Source organism: Saimiri boliviensis, chromosome 2 (genome assembly GCF_048565385.1).
Source record: "Saimiri boliviensis isolate mSaiBol1 chromosome 2, mSaiBol1.pri, whole genome shotgun sequence".
NCBI lineage: Eukaryota > Metazoa > Chordata > Mammalia > Primates > Cebidae > Saimiri > Saimiri boliviensis.
Window position 1 is genome coordinate 240290790 of NC_133450.1, and position 20341 is coordinate 240311130.

At 47.0% G+C, this 20341-nt stretch overlaps 1 protein-coding gene across 27 annotated transcripts in view; it reads right to left on the bottom strand.

Moving 5' to 3' along the window:
• The window catches only part of AOPEP (aminopeptidase O (putative)), a 375128-nt gene that overhangs the window by 5261 nt on the left and 349526 nt on the right, over positions 1-20341 (bottom strand). For all 27 annotated transcript variants that reach the window (XR_012516704.1, XR_012516705.1, XM_039474659.2 and 24 more), the window contains one exon: positions 426-512. Coding sequence is in view for 25 of the 27 variants with exons in the window: in XM_039474659.2 (XP_039330593.1) it covers positions 426-512 (87 nt within the window). In the remaining 2 variants the exon portion in view is untranslated. The remainder of the gene's footprint in view (positions 1-425; positions 513-20341) is intronic.

The following is a 20341-nucleotide window of genomic DNA, read 5'->3' on the forward strand; positions in this document are numbered from 1 at the left end:
AAGGAACCCCGCCTAGCACAACACCGCAGGTGCGGGCCCAGACCGAGACTGTCCTGTTGGGGCTTTTCCAGTCTAACTTGCACATGTACTTTAAATGAGGGCCACTGAAATCAGGATCTACCCCACGGCATCACCAAGGCACAAGCGTGGCCTGGCAGGTGTTGGAGACACCACGAAGTGTGAGCACGCATCATCGGATGACGTGTGGGCCACAAGGCAGCACTGAAGGTCCCCAACTCAATCCTTCAAAGACGCTGAGAGAGGAAAAAAGCAGCTCAGAAGTACCAGAGTTAGGTAAGATCCTACCAGTCCTTAAGAATCTTTGGAACAGATTAATTATCCGTTATGAAAGATACTGAGAACATGGGTTCCTGTGTGAAGTGCAGGGGACAGCCTTTACGGAATCCCCATTCGCTGACACCTACCTGATCCTCCCGAAGGAAGCTCTGCACGCTGTTGTAGGCTTTCGTGAACTTGTGCTTAACAATGAGTTCACACCACCGATGACGAACCTGGAGGAACAGGAGAGAGCCTGTGAGCAACAAGCGGACAGACCTCACGGCCCACCAGGCCCAGTGACAGGCAGCCTCTGTATTCCAGAAAGCTGTGCTCTCAAGTGGATTGGCACTGTTGACATGATTAGTTTTACATTTTCTTTTAGTTTATTATTTATTTTTTGAGGCAGAGTCTCACTCTAGTCAACCAGGCTAGAGTGCAATGGCACAATGTTGCCTTACTGCAACCTCTGCCTCCCAGGTTCAAGTGATTCTCCTGTCTCAGCCTCCTGAGTAGCTGGGATTACAGGTGCCTGCCATCAAGCCCAGCTAATTTTTGCATTTTTGTAGAGATGAGGCTTCACCATGTTGGCCAGGCTGGTCTTGAACTCCTGACCTCATGATCTGCCCGTCTTGGCCTCCCAAAGTGCTGGGATTACAGGTGTGAGCCACTGTGCCTGGCCAGTTTATTTTTTAAAGAAACAAACCACAGTCCTAATTAGGGCTGTCAGTCAACTTTAGAGGGAAAAGTAGGTGTTCAGATGGGTGTTTTACTGTTTTATACACGATTTTGCAAGATGATAGATACTAAATGCAAAGCATAACTAGGAAATTCAACGCACATCCAGACCAGGCTGCGGGTGCTCCTTCCCTTTCAAACCACCACTCCTTAAGTTCCTGCGGCAGTAGATTTGGCTCAGTGCTGCTGATTTGTAACAATAAACACAGTAAGAGGCGGAGACACTTCTCTAATTCCCTGGAAGAGGCAGAGCACCCCTTCTGAGAGTCTGGGGAAGGAGTGAGCCCAGGACACCCCTGAAGAGGGCAGTTCCTAGTGCGTATCCACATGTGCATAGTTTTGTACAATGTATTGAAAACAGACAAGCTAACGGTGAATGCCATTCTTTTAAAAGATACATTTTATTAAAGGCTTACTGGCAGCAATTTGGAGGAACGCCCCCTTCGAATCTCCAGACACAGTGGAAGAGTCTGAGGCCAGCCCTAACCTGCCCTCTGGACACCAAGGCCTAGAGGCGCCTGCTCCAGGCATTCCCTGCACCCCAGAGCAGGCGGCACTCTTGGCGCTGCAGACACGCTCTCTACAGGAAGATTCACCTACCATTTGTTTCTCAGAACCCAGGCCCCTGCCTTTTCCTGCTGCACCAAAGCACCCCAGTTACACGAAGCAGCCGACCACTCTGTACTCCACGACTGCATCAACATCAGCCATACGCGGACGCGATTATGTGCATTTTAGAAGGGCCTCCTTCTGTCTCGCCTTGTTTCTATTTACTGTGAAAGAGGGACATACTCTATAGTAATATATTTGCAGCAAAATAAAATGTAAGTAACGTCAACGTTTTGGCTAGGGCCCCTGTAAATGACGTCGTTTTCCACTGACCTAGCTGATCTCTCCTTTAATCTACTCTAAATAGGTTTACACGCAAACAGTTGAGAGGACCGAGAGCAACACATCTTTTGGAACGAATCCTTCCCCCGGGCCACAGGGCCCTCTGAGAGTGGTGTTAACTCAAAATACTGCTGGGCGGCCCTGGGCTCCCAGGCAGCCAGGCCCTTTGAAGTCCTGAAGCGGCATGCCTCTGGGGAAGGGCCTCTCCGCTCAGAACAAAAGGGAAGAAGGCTGCGGCTGCAGAATCTTTCCACCTTCAACAAAATGTGCTTTCCTGTAGAGCCAAGGGAAATGAACAACTGAAACTGATCACACAAGGAAGAGCAGCGCTACACACCTCCCCAACAGAGAGAACAAGTGACCGGCTCAAAGAGGCCCGCTCACCACCACATGCCAGAGGAAGCCGCTGGAAGAAACTGTGCACCCAGCTGTGGGAAACGCAAACCACCCCTTGGATGCCTCCATCCCTCCTCTCTCTCCCAACTCACAGCCACCTAAATGTGCCATTAGCCAGGTCCACACACCAGCAGGGGTGTCTTATGCTGTGAGCTTTGTGAAGATGGGCGCCAGCCTCGTGAGGCGGAAGGGCCGGGCGAGCTGGCTGTGGCCTGGCGGGCGGGCCCACATACGATGGGAGGGACAGCTGGGGCTGGGGACCTGCTGCTCTGCCACTGCTCTGGGACTTAGGGAAAGAGCCTCTTTCTTAACTGCACAAGAGAAACCTTACTTGTACCCGTTTGTAGGGGGCCCTGTAGTGAGATGTGTGTGTCTGTTTCTTTCAGTGTTCTATCAACCAGCGCCTCTCTCATCTCACCATACCACACTTCTGGCAATGACTGCTGTCACTCTAAAACTTGGAGGACATTACGTAAGTCAGATTTCAGAATGGAGGGTTTTGCCTCTCCTTTCCTGCCTGTGCTTTCCCTTCATCTTATCCACACACACAGAAACAACAAAGCGTAAACTGGGGTTTATTTCCCGGTAGAACAAGGCCCTCAGGGGGGCAGGAGGCAGCAGCAGCCCATAGCTGGTACAGGTCCAGGAGATGGCGCGTGAAAGAGGCTCTTTCACTGCAAATCTGAAGTCAGTATTTCCACTTCTCTACGGTTAGAAATAGTTCATTGTCAAGATTAGTAAAAGACCCAGGCTTCTGACCCCTGGAGGCTAACATGGCATCCAGGAAGGACAAACCGAGCCTAATCTCCCACCCCCACTCCCTTTCCCACCCCACAAAGAGAAGATAAAAACAACAAGTCTTTTCATTATAGAGAGCTAAGCGTATGTCAATATTTCGGCGACAGGATGCTGAGAAGACGTCGCAGAAATGTTGCGGGACAGTCCTGCACGCCGCAGTCTTCACTTCTCTTCTTTCCTTTAAGAAACAAAGAAAATCCTTATTTTTATCCCCCAAACTCTCAAGGACCCACAATTCACACCACAGGAGTGGGCATGGCTTCAGTCTCACTGAAACCCAGCAGCATTTCTGAAGGACCCCTGATAGAATATCCGTCTCCAGACCACCGAGGGGCTTCATGGTCGTGAAAGATGCTCTGCTCTCCTCCATCAACTTCCTCTGCAGCTGATAAGCATGAAAGCCCTATGGGCCAGGGAGCTGGGGCCACGGAGAGAGAGAGAGAGTTCCACAGCACGTCCAGTCTAGAGGTCTGCTCTTACTTCTTCATTAACGAGAGTGGTCGACGTGTCTTTTTGTAACTTAGAATAAAATTAAACAGGGACACCACATGCCCCAGGACAGTGCCTGGCACCAGCAGGCACTCCTCACCATCTCTTCTGGTCCCCAGCCTCCCCACAGCACCTGGTGAGGAGATCAGCCTCCCTGTGGACCCGGGCAGTTGTCCTCTGTACAGTTAGGTAGGAGTTTGCTTTTCAGAGGTGAAAGCCACACTCCCTGGCTGCCTCTCTGTTCCTGCCCTGCTTGGGAGCCAGGGGAGTGCTAGAGGCTGGCCCAGGCTCCCCCAGAGCCACAGCCCCGTGCTGTCCCGCGCCTAGGAAAGCCAATGACGTTCCCCCAGAGCCACAGCTCTGTGCTGTCCCGGGCCTAGGAAAGCCGGTGTTGTCAGGCCCTCCCTATTTCCCTGGGCTGGAGGAACACATGACCCAGGCTCCTGGGGAGAACCGGCTGTGGCTGCTTGCCAGAAAGGACATGAAGGGCTGTACGAAGGGGAGCAGCTGCGACACTCAGAGGGACCTACTAAGAGACAGTGTCTCCTCCCCAAGCCTGGAAGAATGCAGGAGAAGAACCAGGTCAGATCCTCCCCCAGCCACAGGCTACCCCCACAAGCCTACACCTGGGGCAGGAGATCTGAAGTTTAAACCTGAAATGATGATAAGGGCTTAGCTCCCTGGGAAACTGGACAAAGCCCAGCTGGGATAGGGATGGGAGAAAAATGTAACTATTTCATTTTAGACCCAAACAAATGGAGACTGATCAGCAAATGAATCATACCCAAAAGAAGTCCATTTCTAGTTCTTAGCTTTTCAGAATTTTTTCTAGATTAATATACAAAATACTGTAAGGCCTTCCTCTCATCCCTGTGCCCACTGTGCCAGTGTGTTTCACACACAATGTATTTTTCCTTTTCTTCCTAACAAAGATAACGTCATGGATGGCATTCATCTGTACCCCGATAAAAATATGTATTTACTTAATACAATTACATGGATATTTAATAGAGCATCTTGACTCATGATTCCCATTAGCGCAGAAAGAGATTTCTCCCTACAGCTTCTCAGTTCTCTTCATTTATGTTTAATGTTTCATGGCTACATATGCCAAAAGTAATCAAATGGTAGACTTTGAATAGTCACATTTTATTGTATTCAGTTGTCAATATAGTTGACAGTCATCTTTAAAACTATGATGAAAATTCATCAAGTCACCCCAAATGCATGCCAGGAATCACCTGAGAGCCTAGAGTCAGCATCTATTTCAGACCTAAACAGACCCAGACCCCAGACCCTGATCAAGGGGCAAGGAAGAAAAATGATCAAGTAGGTGTGGGAGGGAAAGAGGGTGGGCAAGCAGAGAAAGAACAAGACACTGAGAAGTGAGACCAGAGCTGCCCACAGCAGTGAACACAGCGTCCTGGATACCTGAAGCATCTGCACCTCTGCCCTGGTGCCAGCCGCCTCATGCCAGCCTCTCAAGCACTTGACGCTGTCCCTACCAAGGAGGTGCTCATCTCTTCCCTCTGAAACTGCTGGTGCTGACTCTGGGTGGCAGACAAGCAGGTGGCCTGGGAGGGAAGAGCAGACGCGGCCCGGGCCAGGCTGGCCTCCGGACCCACCGGAAGCAGGCGAGAGCTCCCACATGGAATGAAGTGGCACAGCTCTTGCAAGAAGAAGGGGTGTCTGGGTCTCTGGATCCTTTCCACGTCATCACAGTGAAACTGACCCTTGCACAACACACAGGTGTGCACCCTTGAATACTTTGGTCCAATAAAATTACCTTGAAAATCTGCTTTTCAAAGTTTTCTGCTTATGGGACACTAAACAGAAAAAAATAATGAGAATGCTGCCCTCACTTGGTGTCCAGGTGGGGTTTTAACACAGAGGTGCTATTTATACTGTTGGAAAGAGATTCCAGCATTTTCCAGTATCCAAAGCCTTCATAAACACAGGGTAATGACAGCAGATTTCCACGTTCTCCTAGGAGTGCTCCACATGACTGGTTCTTTAAGGTTGGGTGTAGGTGGGAGGGTCTTGGAATCTGGGGTGGGAAGAATGAAGGGCAGGCATGTGGAAGCCAATTTGCATCAGGCCCATGTGTGATGGTAGAGAATTAAAATCCTCAAGGAACCTAAATAATGGTTTCAGGATGGAGGACCTCACTGAGAGACTGCCACAGAAGGGACGGGGTTTGTCCGCAGTACAGGCCTGAGTCATCTGGGAGACCTGAGCGGACATGCAGTGTGGGTATCCAAAAGGCACATGGCGGGAAGCACACACAAGTGCAGGCTATGAGGATAGGGGCTCACTGATTCCCAAGCACATTCATGGCAGCCAACTGCACGACAGGCAGGCATTGGGAAATGGTGTGGGGCAGGGTGGTGGTCAGTACAAACACGGATGCATATTTATGTGTGCATACATGTCCCCAAATGTGTACATGTAGAACATATACACACTGAAACCAAAGTGCTATTTTCCAATGCTTTCCCTCACTACGTGCAATACAGTTTGATTATTTTTTTTCTTTTATTTTTTTTGAGACCGAATCTCACTCGGTCACCCAGGCCAGAGTGCGGTGGCACGATCTCAGCTCTCTGCAGCATCCACCTCCCAGGTTCAAGTGATTTCCTGCCTCAGCCTCCTGAGTAGCTGGGATTACAGGAGCACGCCACCACTCGCCCAGCTTATTTTTAGTAGAGACAGGGTTTCACCGTGTTGGCCAGGCTAGTCTCGAACTCCTGACCCAAACGATCCACCCACCTCGGGCTCCCAAAGTGCTGGGATTACAGACATGAGCTACTGCGCCTGGCCTCTTCTTTTTTAAAATGTTGGCTGGTGACCCACTAGATTGATTACACGACTCCCCCACAGCGTGAAAACCTACATACGAGCTTGGCTTCCAGAGCCCAATGCTCCAGGCTGGACCCTTGTCGGTTCAGGCAAGCTGCTCTAACTATGCCCCGCTCCAGCTCCAGCTCCAGCTTCCCAGGAAGTTGGTGAGAAGAGCATCAACATGTCGGAGGGCCATGAACAGAGGCTGCGCTGGCACGGGGCAGGACGTAGGAACCACAAGGCTAAGGAAGAGCCTGGGCCGAGTCTGAGGCTTGCGGCAAGAGAGCAGAGGGAGCAGGGAGCCGTGGGAGGAATTGGGGCCTGTGGAGAGCTGGGACTTTTCATGCCGTCTCCTGGGAAGGACACACATTAGCCTTACCCCAGCCTCAGCCAGACTCCACTTCTGCCTTTGCAGGAGACATGTCACACACTACCCGACAGGTTCCACGGAGCTATGTAAGGAACACAGGGCAGAGGGAAGCCTGCTCTTCTGACCTCTTGCAATGCTACAAAAATGGCTTATGCCTAGGAAGGCCATTTATAAACCACATCTCGGATTTGGAACACAGGTCCCGTAACAATGAGCATTCTAAGGATATAACCGTTATTTTAACTAGGATATGGTGAAGAAGGCTCCCCTTTACTTGATTTCTTTTATCCTAGAAACAGAAAACTTGCTGAAGCTTCCTCACAACTTGAACCATTCTAATCTTTTTAATTTATTTATTTATTTATTTATTTATTTATTTATTTATTTATTGAGACAGGGTCTTACTCTGTCGCCCAGGCTGGAGTGCAGTGGTGTGATCATAGTGCACTGCAGCTTCCAAGCCTGGGCTCAAGTGATCCTCCCACATCAGCCTCCCAAAGTGTTGGGATTACAGGCGTGAGCCACCGCACCTGGCCCCTAATCTCTTTTTAACCCAAGATACCTTAATGTGTCCAGAACCAGATTCCTAGCAAACTCTACAAGAAAGGCTGGCAACTTTTTCTTTTAAGAGCCAGATGTTGAGCATTTTTGGCTTTTTGGTCAAAGCAGCCTTAGACAACATGTAAATACATGGGCATAGCATGGCTATCTTTGGATAAAATGTTATTTACAAAAATAGGCAGTGAACTGAACAGGCTCAGGCTAGGGTCGGCTCGAGGTAGGATGTAGGAACCACAAGGCTAAGGAAGAGCCTGGGCCGCGTCTGAGGCTCGTGGCTAGAGAGCAGAGGATCCTGGCTCTAGAACGGGGGCCCAAGGTGTGGCTCCCAGCGCACAGTATACACAGTGGTGTGCAGTGTTTGCCCCCAAGCATCCACCAATATGATGTCACTGAACACTGAGATGGGGCGAAACGTGAGCAACGGCCCTGTGAGGAGATCTGGGCCAGCTTTAGCACTGACCCGTGAGAAAACGTGGGATGCTCCTTTAGGCTGGTCCTGACACCCTGGGCCTTCTTCCTCCCTCTGCAGGTCAAATTCCTCCGTACAAGGAAACATGCTCAGGCACTCATCCTGAATCAGACTCATTAAAAAGGGGTACTGCATCTTTAAGAGTACCCCAATACTGCAGATACAGTCTGGAAACCGGTGTCTTATAGAAGAATTACTGTGCCTGAAAAATAAGCATCATCCACGAGGGCCTGAGCAGACATGGCTATGGCTACAGGCACGGGACAAAGCAGATGCTCTAAGAACTCAGCCAGTACACCCAACCTGGTTCCAAGAGGTGCGGTGCCACCATCAAAGACCATCAAGACCAAAGACAGGAATGACCTCACCGCCTCTTCCACAGCAATCCTGGAGCCAGGGTTCAGTCTGGTGCACGCTCGTCAACATGCTTAGAAAAGTGTGATGGCTCCTTTCGGTAGCTGCTTTCGTTATTTTATTTTTAAACATTTAAAAATTATAAGAAGATGACTATATACAAATACGGAACCCAATATACGTGAAATTCTAGCAATTCATGTCAAATTCACTTTTGGTCTTTCCAATAGCAGCAATCAATCCAGATACATGTTCAGTATCCCAAACTCGAAAATCCAAAATCTGAAATGCTCCAGTGAGTTTTATTTTTTTCTGGGGGTGGGGGGTGAGGAGGGGTCATGTCAGCACTCAAAAAGTTGGGGATTTTGAAGCATTTCAGAGTTACAGATTTTCAGATTTGGGAAGCAACCAGTCATGTATAATTCAAATATCCTAATAACTGGAAAAAAAAATCTGAAATCTGAAACATTTCTGGTCTCAAGCATCTTAGATAAGGGAGACTCCACCTATGTATGATTCGGGGTTTTCCTACTTGCCACTGTTGCACTTACTAGCACAGGGCCCTTCGGTCGACGTACTACACCTCCACCGTCTTTCAGTCTCCTGATGACTTCTTTAGCCTTTTAACAAGAAAGCTGTGCTGAGGCCAGCAGAAAAAGGGGACCAGGGAAACTGCTGTGACACTAGATGGCATTGCTGTGGCCACAGCTCATCCAGCAGACCCGTGTTCACCTGAGTGATCTGACACGTCCACATCCCCTGGCTCACCTTGGCATCCCAGAGGTCAACTCCCAATGTGCCCCCCCGCCATGGGCCACTCTCAGAGTTGGGCTTTGCAGCCTTTCCAGCTCCCAATGGCTCTCTGCACTGCTGTGTCCTTCTATGCTGGTCTGATGTATTTATTTATAGTATCATGCAAGTCTGGGGAGAGCATGGGCCTCTGGGCCATCTTCAGGCCTGTCACGATGCCTAGCACATAGTATTTGATAGATGCTTCTGAGTGAATGTACCACTTTTGAAAACTTGGAATGCTTTTCAGCTACTCAAATTATAATGCTCAGTTAGAGGCTATAAAATGCTCTGAAGAATGCCACCAGTCCTATTTATAACAGGAAGCACACCCCTTTCTTTTCAGTCCTTTTGATTTTCAAATTTATTGTTGAAGAAGAAAAAAAAAATCTGTCCAGGGAACATGATCCGGGAAGCCCATTAAACCTCATTTAGAGTTCCATTTTATTTCTGTAAACAGAAAGACCAGGGCTCATGGCTTTTCTAATAAGTCTACCCTTCAATAAACAAACCTGCTTTGTCAATTTGTGTCCTTAAATTAGATTTAACTTGGCTTTACAGTGGGCTGACAGCTGGTAAGGGGAGCCTCTGCAGAGCAGCCACAGGGCAGACGGCATTCCAGTGGGTAACTGCCCCTGGGGGCTTCTGAAACGGTGGAGGCCATCGACCTGTTCAGTCTCATGAAAAGAGGAAAAGAACTTTTCACTGTGTGGGGATCACATCAGGGCTCTCAACATTTGTGTTTTCATTCTATCACTTCTTTCCTCTCTCACCTTTTCTCCTCATTTCTGAAAGGCTGCAATCTCAATGTTATTTTTTAAACCAAAGGAAATTAAAAGTTACTTTATTTGCTGCTGCAAAGCCAGGTTAATAAATTCTTAGGCATAGGGTTAAGAGGACAAATGAAGCATCCGAGGCTCTTACCACCCTTGCTGGAGTCAGTCCCTATAACTCTTGTCTACTAGACCTTCACTGGTTAGAGCTAAAGCGGCAGCAATGTGCAAAATGGGAACATCTCAACTGCTACCAGGGCCGTCACACTTCACATGCACGTGGTGATTGTAGTGAGGGTCAAGTGTGATGGCAAACATCAAATATTTTATGTCAAATACAATGTCAAGTACGATAAAAGAGGCAACCTCACTCACTTGTATGGTCTTGGGCAAATCTTAACTACTTTTGAAAACTTGGAATGCTTATTTTCCTCCAAACAGGCTTTTATTTAATGACAATGACGCTATTAAAGGCTCCAAAAAGTAGGACGAGGGAGCCCACATGGGGTCCACCTTGAAATACGGCACAGTTTGGCTTCCTTCCACACCGAGACTGCTCACTGAATGGCTCTCTGTCTCAACATGTAATTCTGACATTAGAAAATAGGCAGGGTGCGTGGCTCATGCCTGTAAGTGGGTGGATCACGAGGTCAGGATATCGAGACCATCCTGGCTAACATGGTGAAACCCCGTCTCTACTAAAAATAAATAAACAAATAAATAAATAGCCAGGCGTGGTGGCGAGCGCCTGTAGTCCCAGCTACTCGGGAGGCTGAGGAAGAAGAATCTCTTGAACCCAGGTGGCAGAGGTTACAGTGAGCCAAGACTGCACCACTGCATTCCAGTCTGGTTGACAGAGTGAGACTGTCTCAAAAAAGAAAGAAAGAAAGAAAATAATAAATTCTAACTTCCTTCTTCATTTTGCTGACATGTAACTCACGGCTTTTGACATGTAACTTCATGCCAGCAGGGACGTTTCCTGCTGGCAGAAACAGTGACCATGGTTACCTCCTCTGATAAGCTCTGGGGATACTTGTTCCCCTGCCCTTGCTTTCCCCGGAGGTGAATTCAGCCTGGAGGGCCTGCCCAAGTTTGCAGGATGCCTGACTCTCTCCCATCACCTTGCTGCGTCAGACATGAGATCCAGGAAACGTCATTTTCCAACAAGTCGGTTGACTGGGCATTGTGGAAAAAATGGTGAATAAAACAGACGAGCCCTTGCCCTCTAGGAGTTTACAGTTCAGCACAAAGTTTTAAAAAATCTACTAAACCAGCAAGTGTAGACTCATGTTGGTGACAAATGCCACGAAAGGGTGCATTAGGCCTAGAGAGTGGCAAGACTGTGGCAGGAGCGTGGTCACGGAAAGCTCCCTAAGAAGAGCCATGCATGCTGAGGCCTAAAAAGGAAAAGAATCCCGCCACTCGAAGGGGGCATCCTGAGCCCTGACAACTGCGAGCCATACCACGTGCTACTCCGTGAAAGAAACCCGGCCTTCCTTCACCTTCTCTTCTCAGTGGCTATTTCTTCTGATAACCCTCTCTTCAAGAGCTAGAGAAACAGGCTTTTAAAAATAAACCCCACAGACTAAAGAACTAAACCTATACAACTTTTAGGGAAGACACAGGCAAACATTCTCATGACCTTGGCAATGATTTTCAACAAAAGAAAAGAGATACGCTGGACTTCATTAACTTTTTGAGATGGGAGTTTCACTCGTTGCCCAGACTGCAGTGCAATGGCATGAGCTTGGCTCACTGCAACCTCCACTTACCGAGTTCAAGCGATTCTCCTGCCTCTGCTTCCGACTCCCAAGTAACTGGGATTACAGGCGCCTGCCATCACGTCCAGCTAATTCTTGTATTTTTACTAGAGATGGGGCTTCACTATGTTGTCCAGGCTGGTCTTGAATGCCAGACCTTGTGATCCACCCGACTCAGCCACCCAAAGTGCTGGGATTACGGGTGTGAGCCACCACGCCCAGCTGACAAACCAATATAAAAATGAGCAAAAGTTCTTACTAGACCTTTCTCTCCAATATGTAGACATGTAAATGGCCAATATGTACATGAAAAGATTCCCCACACCATTAGTCACTAGGGGAAAGAGCAATGACAACGACAATGTGGTATGAAGTCACATCCAACAGGATGGCTCAAATGAGAAAGACGAACGATGTTCTGGAATCCACATTCGCTGCTAGATAAAATGTGAGATGGTTTAGCCACTATAGAAAACACATTGGCAGTTCCTCAAAAGGTTAAACAAGGCTTACCACATGACCCAGCAATTCTCCTAGGAATATATCTAAGAGAAGTAAAAGCGCGTGTCCACACAAAAACTTACACACATGTTCATAGCAGCATTATTCACAACAGCTAAAGGTGGAACACCCTAAATGTCCATCGGCTGATGCGTGAATAAACAAATGCAGTCCGTCCATATAACTAAAAATATTTGGCAATAAAAAGGAATGAAGTAATGATATATGCTACAAATAAGGATCATCCCCAAAAACATTATGCTAAGTCAAAAGAAGCCAGTCACAAAAGACCAAATATTACATATAATTCCATTTACGCGAAAGCCCAGAATAGGCAAATCTACAGAGACATAAGAATTAGTGCTTGCCTAAAAACTGGGGAGCTAGGGATGACAGCCAAAGGGTACTGGGTTTCTTTTGGGGATAAAATGTTCTACAATTAATTGCGGTGATGTACAACTCTGTGAATTTATTAAAAACTATTGAATTGCATATTTTAAAATGCGTGAACTGCATGGTATGTGTACTATAGCTCAAAAAGGTTATTAAGAACTACCCCTCACCCTAACAGCCAAGTTGAGAAAGGCTGTTTTGGCAAAGGGTACTGCTATTCTACACAGTCTACTCTTGAGAAAAGCTGCCTGGTATCCTGAGAGCCAAGGCCGTGGGGGAGACTCAGCTTTGGGCTGGCTGCTGGCTCCCTCAATGCCTGGGAACTTCCTGTGCCCAGCCTGCATCTGCTTCCACCCATGGATGGGAAAAACCAGGTGGTCTACAGAATACAGTTTCATGTGGTTCAAGGTTGCAGCAAAGTAATATGCAGACTGAACAGCCTGACAGTCATTTTTAGTGCCACCACCCAATGTTTAACTGATCTCTTCTGTGTTCATGTTTTAAATTTCATACCCTGCCATCCACACAAAATTTCACCATTTACACACAGAGCAAGCCTGGGAACATGCTTCAGCAGGCTGACTCCGTGGGAGCGGCCTAAACACAAGAGGTAGGACTTACATATTCTGTCTGTGCTGTGAGGGTCTCACAGCCTGAAGGCCAGGCACATCTTCTTCTCACATCCTGGTGTGCCACAGCTCTAGAGAGCAAAGATGGTGTACAGGAAAGGCACCAGAAGGAAGAAGAGTCACCTGGAAAGCTATATTGAGAGTGTGGCAAAGTGAGCCTTCTGTTTTGGAGCATTTAAGGTATACTTTAAATTTGAATATGACTCCCTTTATAATCATAAAAAGAGACAGTAGTATTCAAAGAAAACTGTATGGTTTTTGGTGTGGATTTCCGAACAGAAATCTAATACAAAAGTATGTCAACTACTGACTGAGCTGTAAAGAACCCAGAAGCACCAATTAAAGCCCAGTGCACTGATTCCACTTGAGAAACCTTTGGATACAAAATGAATATAAGATGCTGCTGCTTTACTGGCTATACCAGAAGAACAGCATCAGGGCACTGCTATTTAGACTCCACAAAATGTGTAAATCTCCATCTCCATCTTTCTGAGGAAATCTATACAGACTGGAGAGCGACCCATGGAGCAAGTGCAGAGGCCCTCACATCTTTGAGTCTGTAATGGCGGGCCCACGGCTGAACACACTGCCGCCAGTGACTCTTCTAATAAAGTCTGGCTGAACCTGTAGCTAAAAGCCACCTATTAAATGCCCTCTCTCTCTTTACTAGATAAATGCGAAACTGACCATTTAAGAAAAATTAGCCAGATTATGCCGTCCATGGCTCACTTTTCCCTTTACTTTCATTTGCCATAAATTCACAGTAAACAAAACACAATCTCGAGAGGCAGGAACAACACAAAATTATCAATCTAAAAAAGAAAGTTATTTGTGATTTTACATCAGCTTTTTAAAAAAATCCCTTATTACAGTATAACAGGGGAAATGCTGCTGCAGGCTTTCCACAGGGAAGTTCCAGAGGCACTGAATTGAGTAACAGAAAGAAAACCCTAAGAAAGATGTACTGAGAGAGATATCATCCTGACTTTGAAGGAATTTTCTGAAACATTGATCGAATGTTTCATAAACCAAATACAACAAAGAAAAAATACACAAATAAAACCAGAGTTACCTGAGAGCTCTGTTTTTTCGAGCATAAAAAGCAGATGGTTTTAAAAAATACATATAAAGCAACTAAAGACAATTACCCCAATCCCTTTTTTCAATCTATAACCACCCACCTTTTAAAACTCTAGAAAAGGAATAATATTATGTCAAAGGGACAGCTGCAAACCTCACAAGTATGGTCTTGACTTTCTAAAAACCTGAAGTCACACTATTCACAGCCACGCTCTAAAGTTCAGATTCATCGGTATCTGGCCTCTTGATTTGCAACCTAAGGTTAATCGCATCAAGGGGCCAATAAGCCAGACACCTTTACCTGCAGTGATACCATGAGAAATGGCCTAATCCTAACAGCCTTTCTGTGGGTTGCCAGGTGGAGGAGGCAAGTGTCAACTTGCCCTTTCAGGATCCCCGGGGGGACCTGGTTCCTAGTATTTTACCCTATAAAACCACTTCGCTAATTGCACACACTACTCTGACCCTCCAACAATGGCATTCTTTTTCATGTTCAATCTGAAAACCTGCCTTGTAGGGGGCTCTGTTTCACGACGGTGCCTCCTGACAATGCTGGACGATGACGTGGTGAGCCAGCTGGCTTAGTAATGAGGCCCTGGACTTGCCTGCACCAAGGGCAGCCAGCAGGAGAAGGGGAGGAGAGGAAAAGGGATGAAGCCGGCACCCTGGCACTGTTCCTACTCATAGGCCTCGGTGTCCTGTGGGCAGAGGCCTTGGTGCCAGCGCCGTGGTGGGAGAGGCAGAGCTGGGTGCTGCCCTCACACACCACCAGGATGACAGGACCTGACATCGCCACAGCCAGAGTTTCTGCCTTTATTACATGTAGATTCTGCACCAAGGCAGACAAGAGGAAGGACTTCTAAGTTCAGCATACTACATATTAATAAATATAAAGCACCGAGCATCCTGAAATGGCAACAGAGCCCGAAGAGATTATTATCTAACCTTTCCTCTAAGCCACTCTGTAAGAAAACAAAACAGAAATGATGTCTCTATTTTGTAGCCAGAATACTATGAAAAAGCAACCAGAGAAGACAAAAGAAGTGCCAATAGCAGGGAAAAAACCCTCCTAAACACTTCGTATCTCCAAACCCTCCGAAGCAGAAGACGAAAGTCATCTCTAATGGAAAGAGTTTTTAGCACTGAAAGGAATGAAGAGAACCACATCCACGGATCAATTTTAGAATCTGGAGATGTAACAACTGCTAAACCTTCATTCTCTGCCCCTTTGATAAGCCCCTCAAGAGGTCTATTAATCATTAAGTGCTTGAGTCAGAGAACTATGCCTTTGGCCCAAATGAAATTCAGAAATAAGCATTAGAGCTGTCAGACGATTGTGTTGCTGGGGTCACAACTTCTACCTTTGAACTGTAAATAAATGCTATGGTGCTTTCTTCCCAAGCAAACAATGAATAACAATGTATTAAAATAAATACCAGCTGTGGACCCACCCCCTACCACTGGCTTGTGTACAATGCATCAGAAGAGGCAGAGGAGACCCAGAGCCATTAGACAGGGTCTGTGGGGCCTTGTCAGCTACAACCCATGCTGCAGGAGAGGCTTGTGATATTGGATGTTTTTTCCATTCCCAATCAACCCTGAGTGTTCTTTAGCACTCATGCAGCTGGATGAGTGCTAAAACAGGTGTGTCCTTACTTACCAATCTGTTTCCTCACATCAACTTGCTCCTACTACTTCAGTTTGCAACCACATGAAAGACTGCAGCCTCCCAAGGTTACATTCTTTGGCACTCTGGGAGACTACAGCTGGCTCAGGGTGGCCTCTAAATGTCAACAGTCTTTTTCTAGCTACTCCACTCTGTGCAGATACCTTACTAAATGAGATTTTTTCTGAAACTGCCTTTTGTCAGCCAGCTGCTGCCAGTCAGCAGGAAGAGCCACTCACGTGCACACAAGGACGTGGGGCTACGCATGAGGGCCAGACCCTAAAGGGAGACCTCTAGTGAAGTGGCACCCTGCAGAAGACAGAAACACACAGTATCCACACTTTCTTGCCCCAATACAATCCAGCAGTCTTTTTCCTTTCAGCCAACACTATTTCCCCCATACAGTGAAGGGAAGAACGGATGCTACTACCAAATTCTCCCAGAAAACTAATGTTCTCATTCAGCATATCAACGGAATTCAGAGCACAGCGTGCCACAGTGTGGGCCTTTCAGATGTGTGGCCACCAGCACAACAATGCTGAAGGAGTCCCTCCTGAGGCGTCGCCCCAGTCCGAAAGCACGCAGTGGAGTCTGCAGAAATGCTGCTGCCTGAAGGTGAGCCACAGAGTACTGGGGTGAAGAGGTCAGACAGCCAACGTCCACAGAGCCTCATCTCACGACCGTGGGTAGCTATTCTTACAGCTTAAGAGACCTGCTAAGGCAGGCAGGAAATGCGTTATTTTAAAAGGGATCTTAGATAACATCTTTTGTTCCCAGAGTTAGCTGCCAAATATCTTTTTCAAACTTTTATGGCTACTTGAGCAATATACTCAATCCCTTTGGCTCATTCTCCATGCTGACTACAGTGGCCCAGCATCCACCCATGGTCCTGAGGCTTGCTACATACAAAATGGCTGCCTCCATGGTCAGCTTCACTGTCCAGGCCAAGGAGCACCAAGGAACACAGCCTGTACCTGCCCTGCAGAGGGTGGCAAGGCAGACGGCAGCCTGGGGAGGTTTGCCCACCCCACCCGTGCTCTCACTCCATCTGTCCTTGGGCACTTTTCCTTTCACATTCTCAATATGGGGCACTGCCTCTCCAAAGAGCAGACCTGGATCTTCACAGCATGCGATGCAGGCACATGGAACGCAGGCAGGGTGTGCATAAACCGTGATAGTGCTCAGAACGCTGGCCCCACAACCCCTCGACATGCAAAACCCCTGGCACACTCAGTTCCACACTCAGAAAATCAGGCCAATAGATCAGACGCTCTGTGAACACAGCTCAGACAGTGAAGCGACACACATAAGAAGAGTGGTTAACAGTAAACTCCTGCCTTCTTTCTTCCTTCTCTGTGTGGGTGGGCCTGCATCGGCTCATCCACATGGAAGGAGGGACAGATGGGGATGGCGGCCCAGGAGCTAAAGCAACCATGGAATAGGGTTCTCACAGTGGAGACCCCCTCTACCCGCTAGATCCCAAACATGCTACTCTGCCAACAAAACTCCTCAGTGCACTTTGTGATGAGGGGCAGGAGCAGCTGGAGGCAGCAGGCTTATCGTCTGGAAAGGGAGCTTTACATATGCACCTCAGTCACGGGTATAGCAAGGGAAGCCTTTCTGCCTATCTTGAAAATATAGGGGCACAGCAAATAAAGAAATCCGCCCCCACTAGGCCCCAAGCACCCCTGCGCTGTACTAGAGATGTGCCCCGTCAGCCCGGGCAGGTGTTCTGCACCAGCCATGTAATTCAACACTGCCCCAGTGCCCCAAGCGCTCTCCTCAGTGTGCTCAGTACACAGTCTGTCTCACTCCAGAATCTCTGGCTTGCTCCCAAATGGTTACCATTTACTCCATATGTAAGAGGCCTGAGAGCAACTACAAGAGACTCTCCTCACTTGCTTAGTCAAGGAGAAGCAGCAAGAATTCAGGCATCCCTGCGACATTTTCTACCAAGTAACAATTCTTTCTCCCATGAAATGTCCTGTCACTTAAAGGCAGGTGATTATTCAGTGAAATTCCTGCTCATCAGTGTTGTCATAAATCACACTTCACTAATAAGGTTTCTAGAAAACACCCTGGTTGGCCAAAATCCTGTTGTTTTTCTGGTTCTGAGTGACATTTCAAGGAAACTTCATAATGAGACAACCCGTCAGTGTAACGAACCGCATGCCAGGAACTCCATGGTCTGGGTGGAGGCACTTTCTTTAGACACACACCATGGTCTAACCCCAACTCTCAACTCGATTTGGCTCCTGCTCACCCCCGACCTCAACGCTGCAGGCCTGGCACAGGGGTCAGGAAACCACGGATGGGGCCAGCAGCCAGGAATGGTGTATATGTTTCCAAATAGTTTTATAAAGGAAAAAGAGCCAGGCATGGTGGTTCACACCTATAATCCCAGCACTCTGGGAGGCTGAGGCAAAAGGATGCTCCAGGCCAAGAGAGAGATCAGCTTGGCCAACAGAGTTGAGACCCTGTCTCTCTCTCTCAAAAAAAAAAAAATTCTTTTTCTAAATTAGCGGTGCATGTTGGTGCATGCCTGTAGTCCCAGCTACTTGGGTGGCTGAGGCAGAAGGATTGCCTGAGCCCAGGAGTTCAAGGTTGCAGTGAGCTATTATCACACCATTGCATTCCAGGCTAAGCGATACAGTGAGAACTGTCTCAAAAAATAAATAAATAAAAAGGAAAGGGGGGAAAAAAAAGACGACAATATCCTGAAATGGGCGAACTACATCAAATTCAAGTTTCAAGTCCGTAAAAGTTTTACTGGCACACAGCCACATTTGTTTCTTCACATATTATCTGTCAGTTTTTACGCTACATCAACAAGGCTAATGAGCTGCTGCAGAAAGTGTACGGTCAGAAATGCTAACTGCCTAGTCCCATATGGAAAAGGCTTGCTGGCCCCGTGCTGGCGCACGCCAAGTTCACACCTGTACTCTCTATGGTCAGCTCCCTCTCGCCTTTAGGTTGCTCTGAGTGGCCTGGCCTGAATCCCCTATCTAGGGAAACCGTGTCCAGCTGTCTCCTGTATCTCTCCTTCATGGCCCTTATCTGAAGCTGTCTGATTCACTTACTTAGGAGCTGTCTTTTCAGAAGAATGTAAGCTTCCTAAAGGTGACTAACCTTGCCCGTCATTTCCATTGCTGTATTCCCAGTGCCTAGTGGAGCATTTGTGAATTGCGTGAACACTGACTACACTGGTCGTGTAAACTGCGCGAAGACATACTGAGACACCAACCTCTCCATCCCCAGGGATCTAGCTGAAGAGACTCATCTGTCTAGCATTATTACACAGTTTGTGCAATGTAAAACAAGCAACTAAATAAAACCTATTATACTTCTCAAAGGTTCTAAGAGGTTACATACAACAACTAAGTTGAGCTTTAAGTTAAGAACAGGGAATGTTTTATGCCAAATGGAAGGGGCCACCTCATGGCTTCCAGACATCAAGTGACAAGTGCCTAACAGCTGCTCTGACCCTCCCCTCTGGTCTGTCCATGCCCATCACAAGGTCCTGGCGATCCATGGTATTCCACCCTGATTAAAACAGCCTAATGACTATATAGCAAAGTCTTTTAAACACTAATTAAAAATAACAGTGTGGCATTTGAAAACTAATACAAACAAAAATATAAGAGCTGAAATAAAGAGCAGCAGTTGCAAATCTCATCTAGGTTCAGGTGGGTAAAAAGTTACATGTCTCCTCTGGAGTTTTTCAATCACTCCTGACTTTATGGGGCTTTAAAATGCCTAGCAACGGCCATCTTATCTTTCAGTTACTAACGAACTGGCTTTTCTCAATTACTCCATTTTAATGATTATAAAATTCATTACATTAATATTTACCCTAATATATCCCAAATATATCACTAACACTATAATCAATCAGGCGACATCAAGTTATATTGTCTTTCTTCATTCAACGTCTTCACCATCCATTGTGCATTTTATACTTACAGCACATTTCAACTCAAAAATAACTCCCCATGTGGCTAATGGCTGCTGTACCAGACAGTTTTAAAATGTTCAAAACCAAAGTTACTTTTCTGCATTTTGCGAGTCTTATATAAATGAGATTTTCTCTTTAAGCTTGTTTTTAGTTAAGATGTCCAAATACATTAAATATTTACTATTTTGTCTTTTTTTAAACCATGGAATCTCAGGATTCACACTGCATTCTTCACAGTAAGGTAGAAGACATTAAGGATCACATCACATTGCTTTCTCACAAGCATCCAACTGCCTTTTCCAGTACGGCTGCTAGATTTAGTTTTCATTCCCTTTACACATGGCTCCTTTCCTGCCCTAAATGAACGCAGCCAAGAAGCTCTGACACATCCGAACCAAGTTTCCTTAATGTGCAACAGAATGGCGCCACCATCAGTGGGCACAATGACCCGCCCAAGTTTACGACTCAAAAACACTCCACTCATTCCTTTGGGAGACTTACATCCATCTTTATGACTTAAGAGGGAAAAACTCAAGACCTCAAAATACTCTGGTTAGAAGCATAAGCCCTTTGTTCTTTACTCATATAGCAAATACATGGGATTCTGCTAAC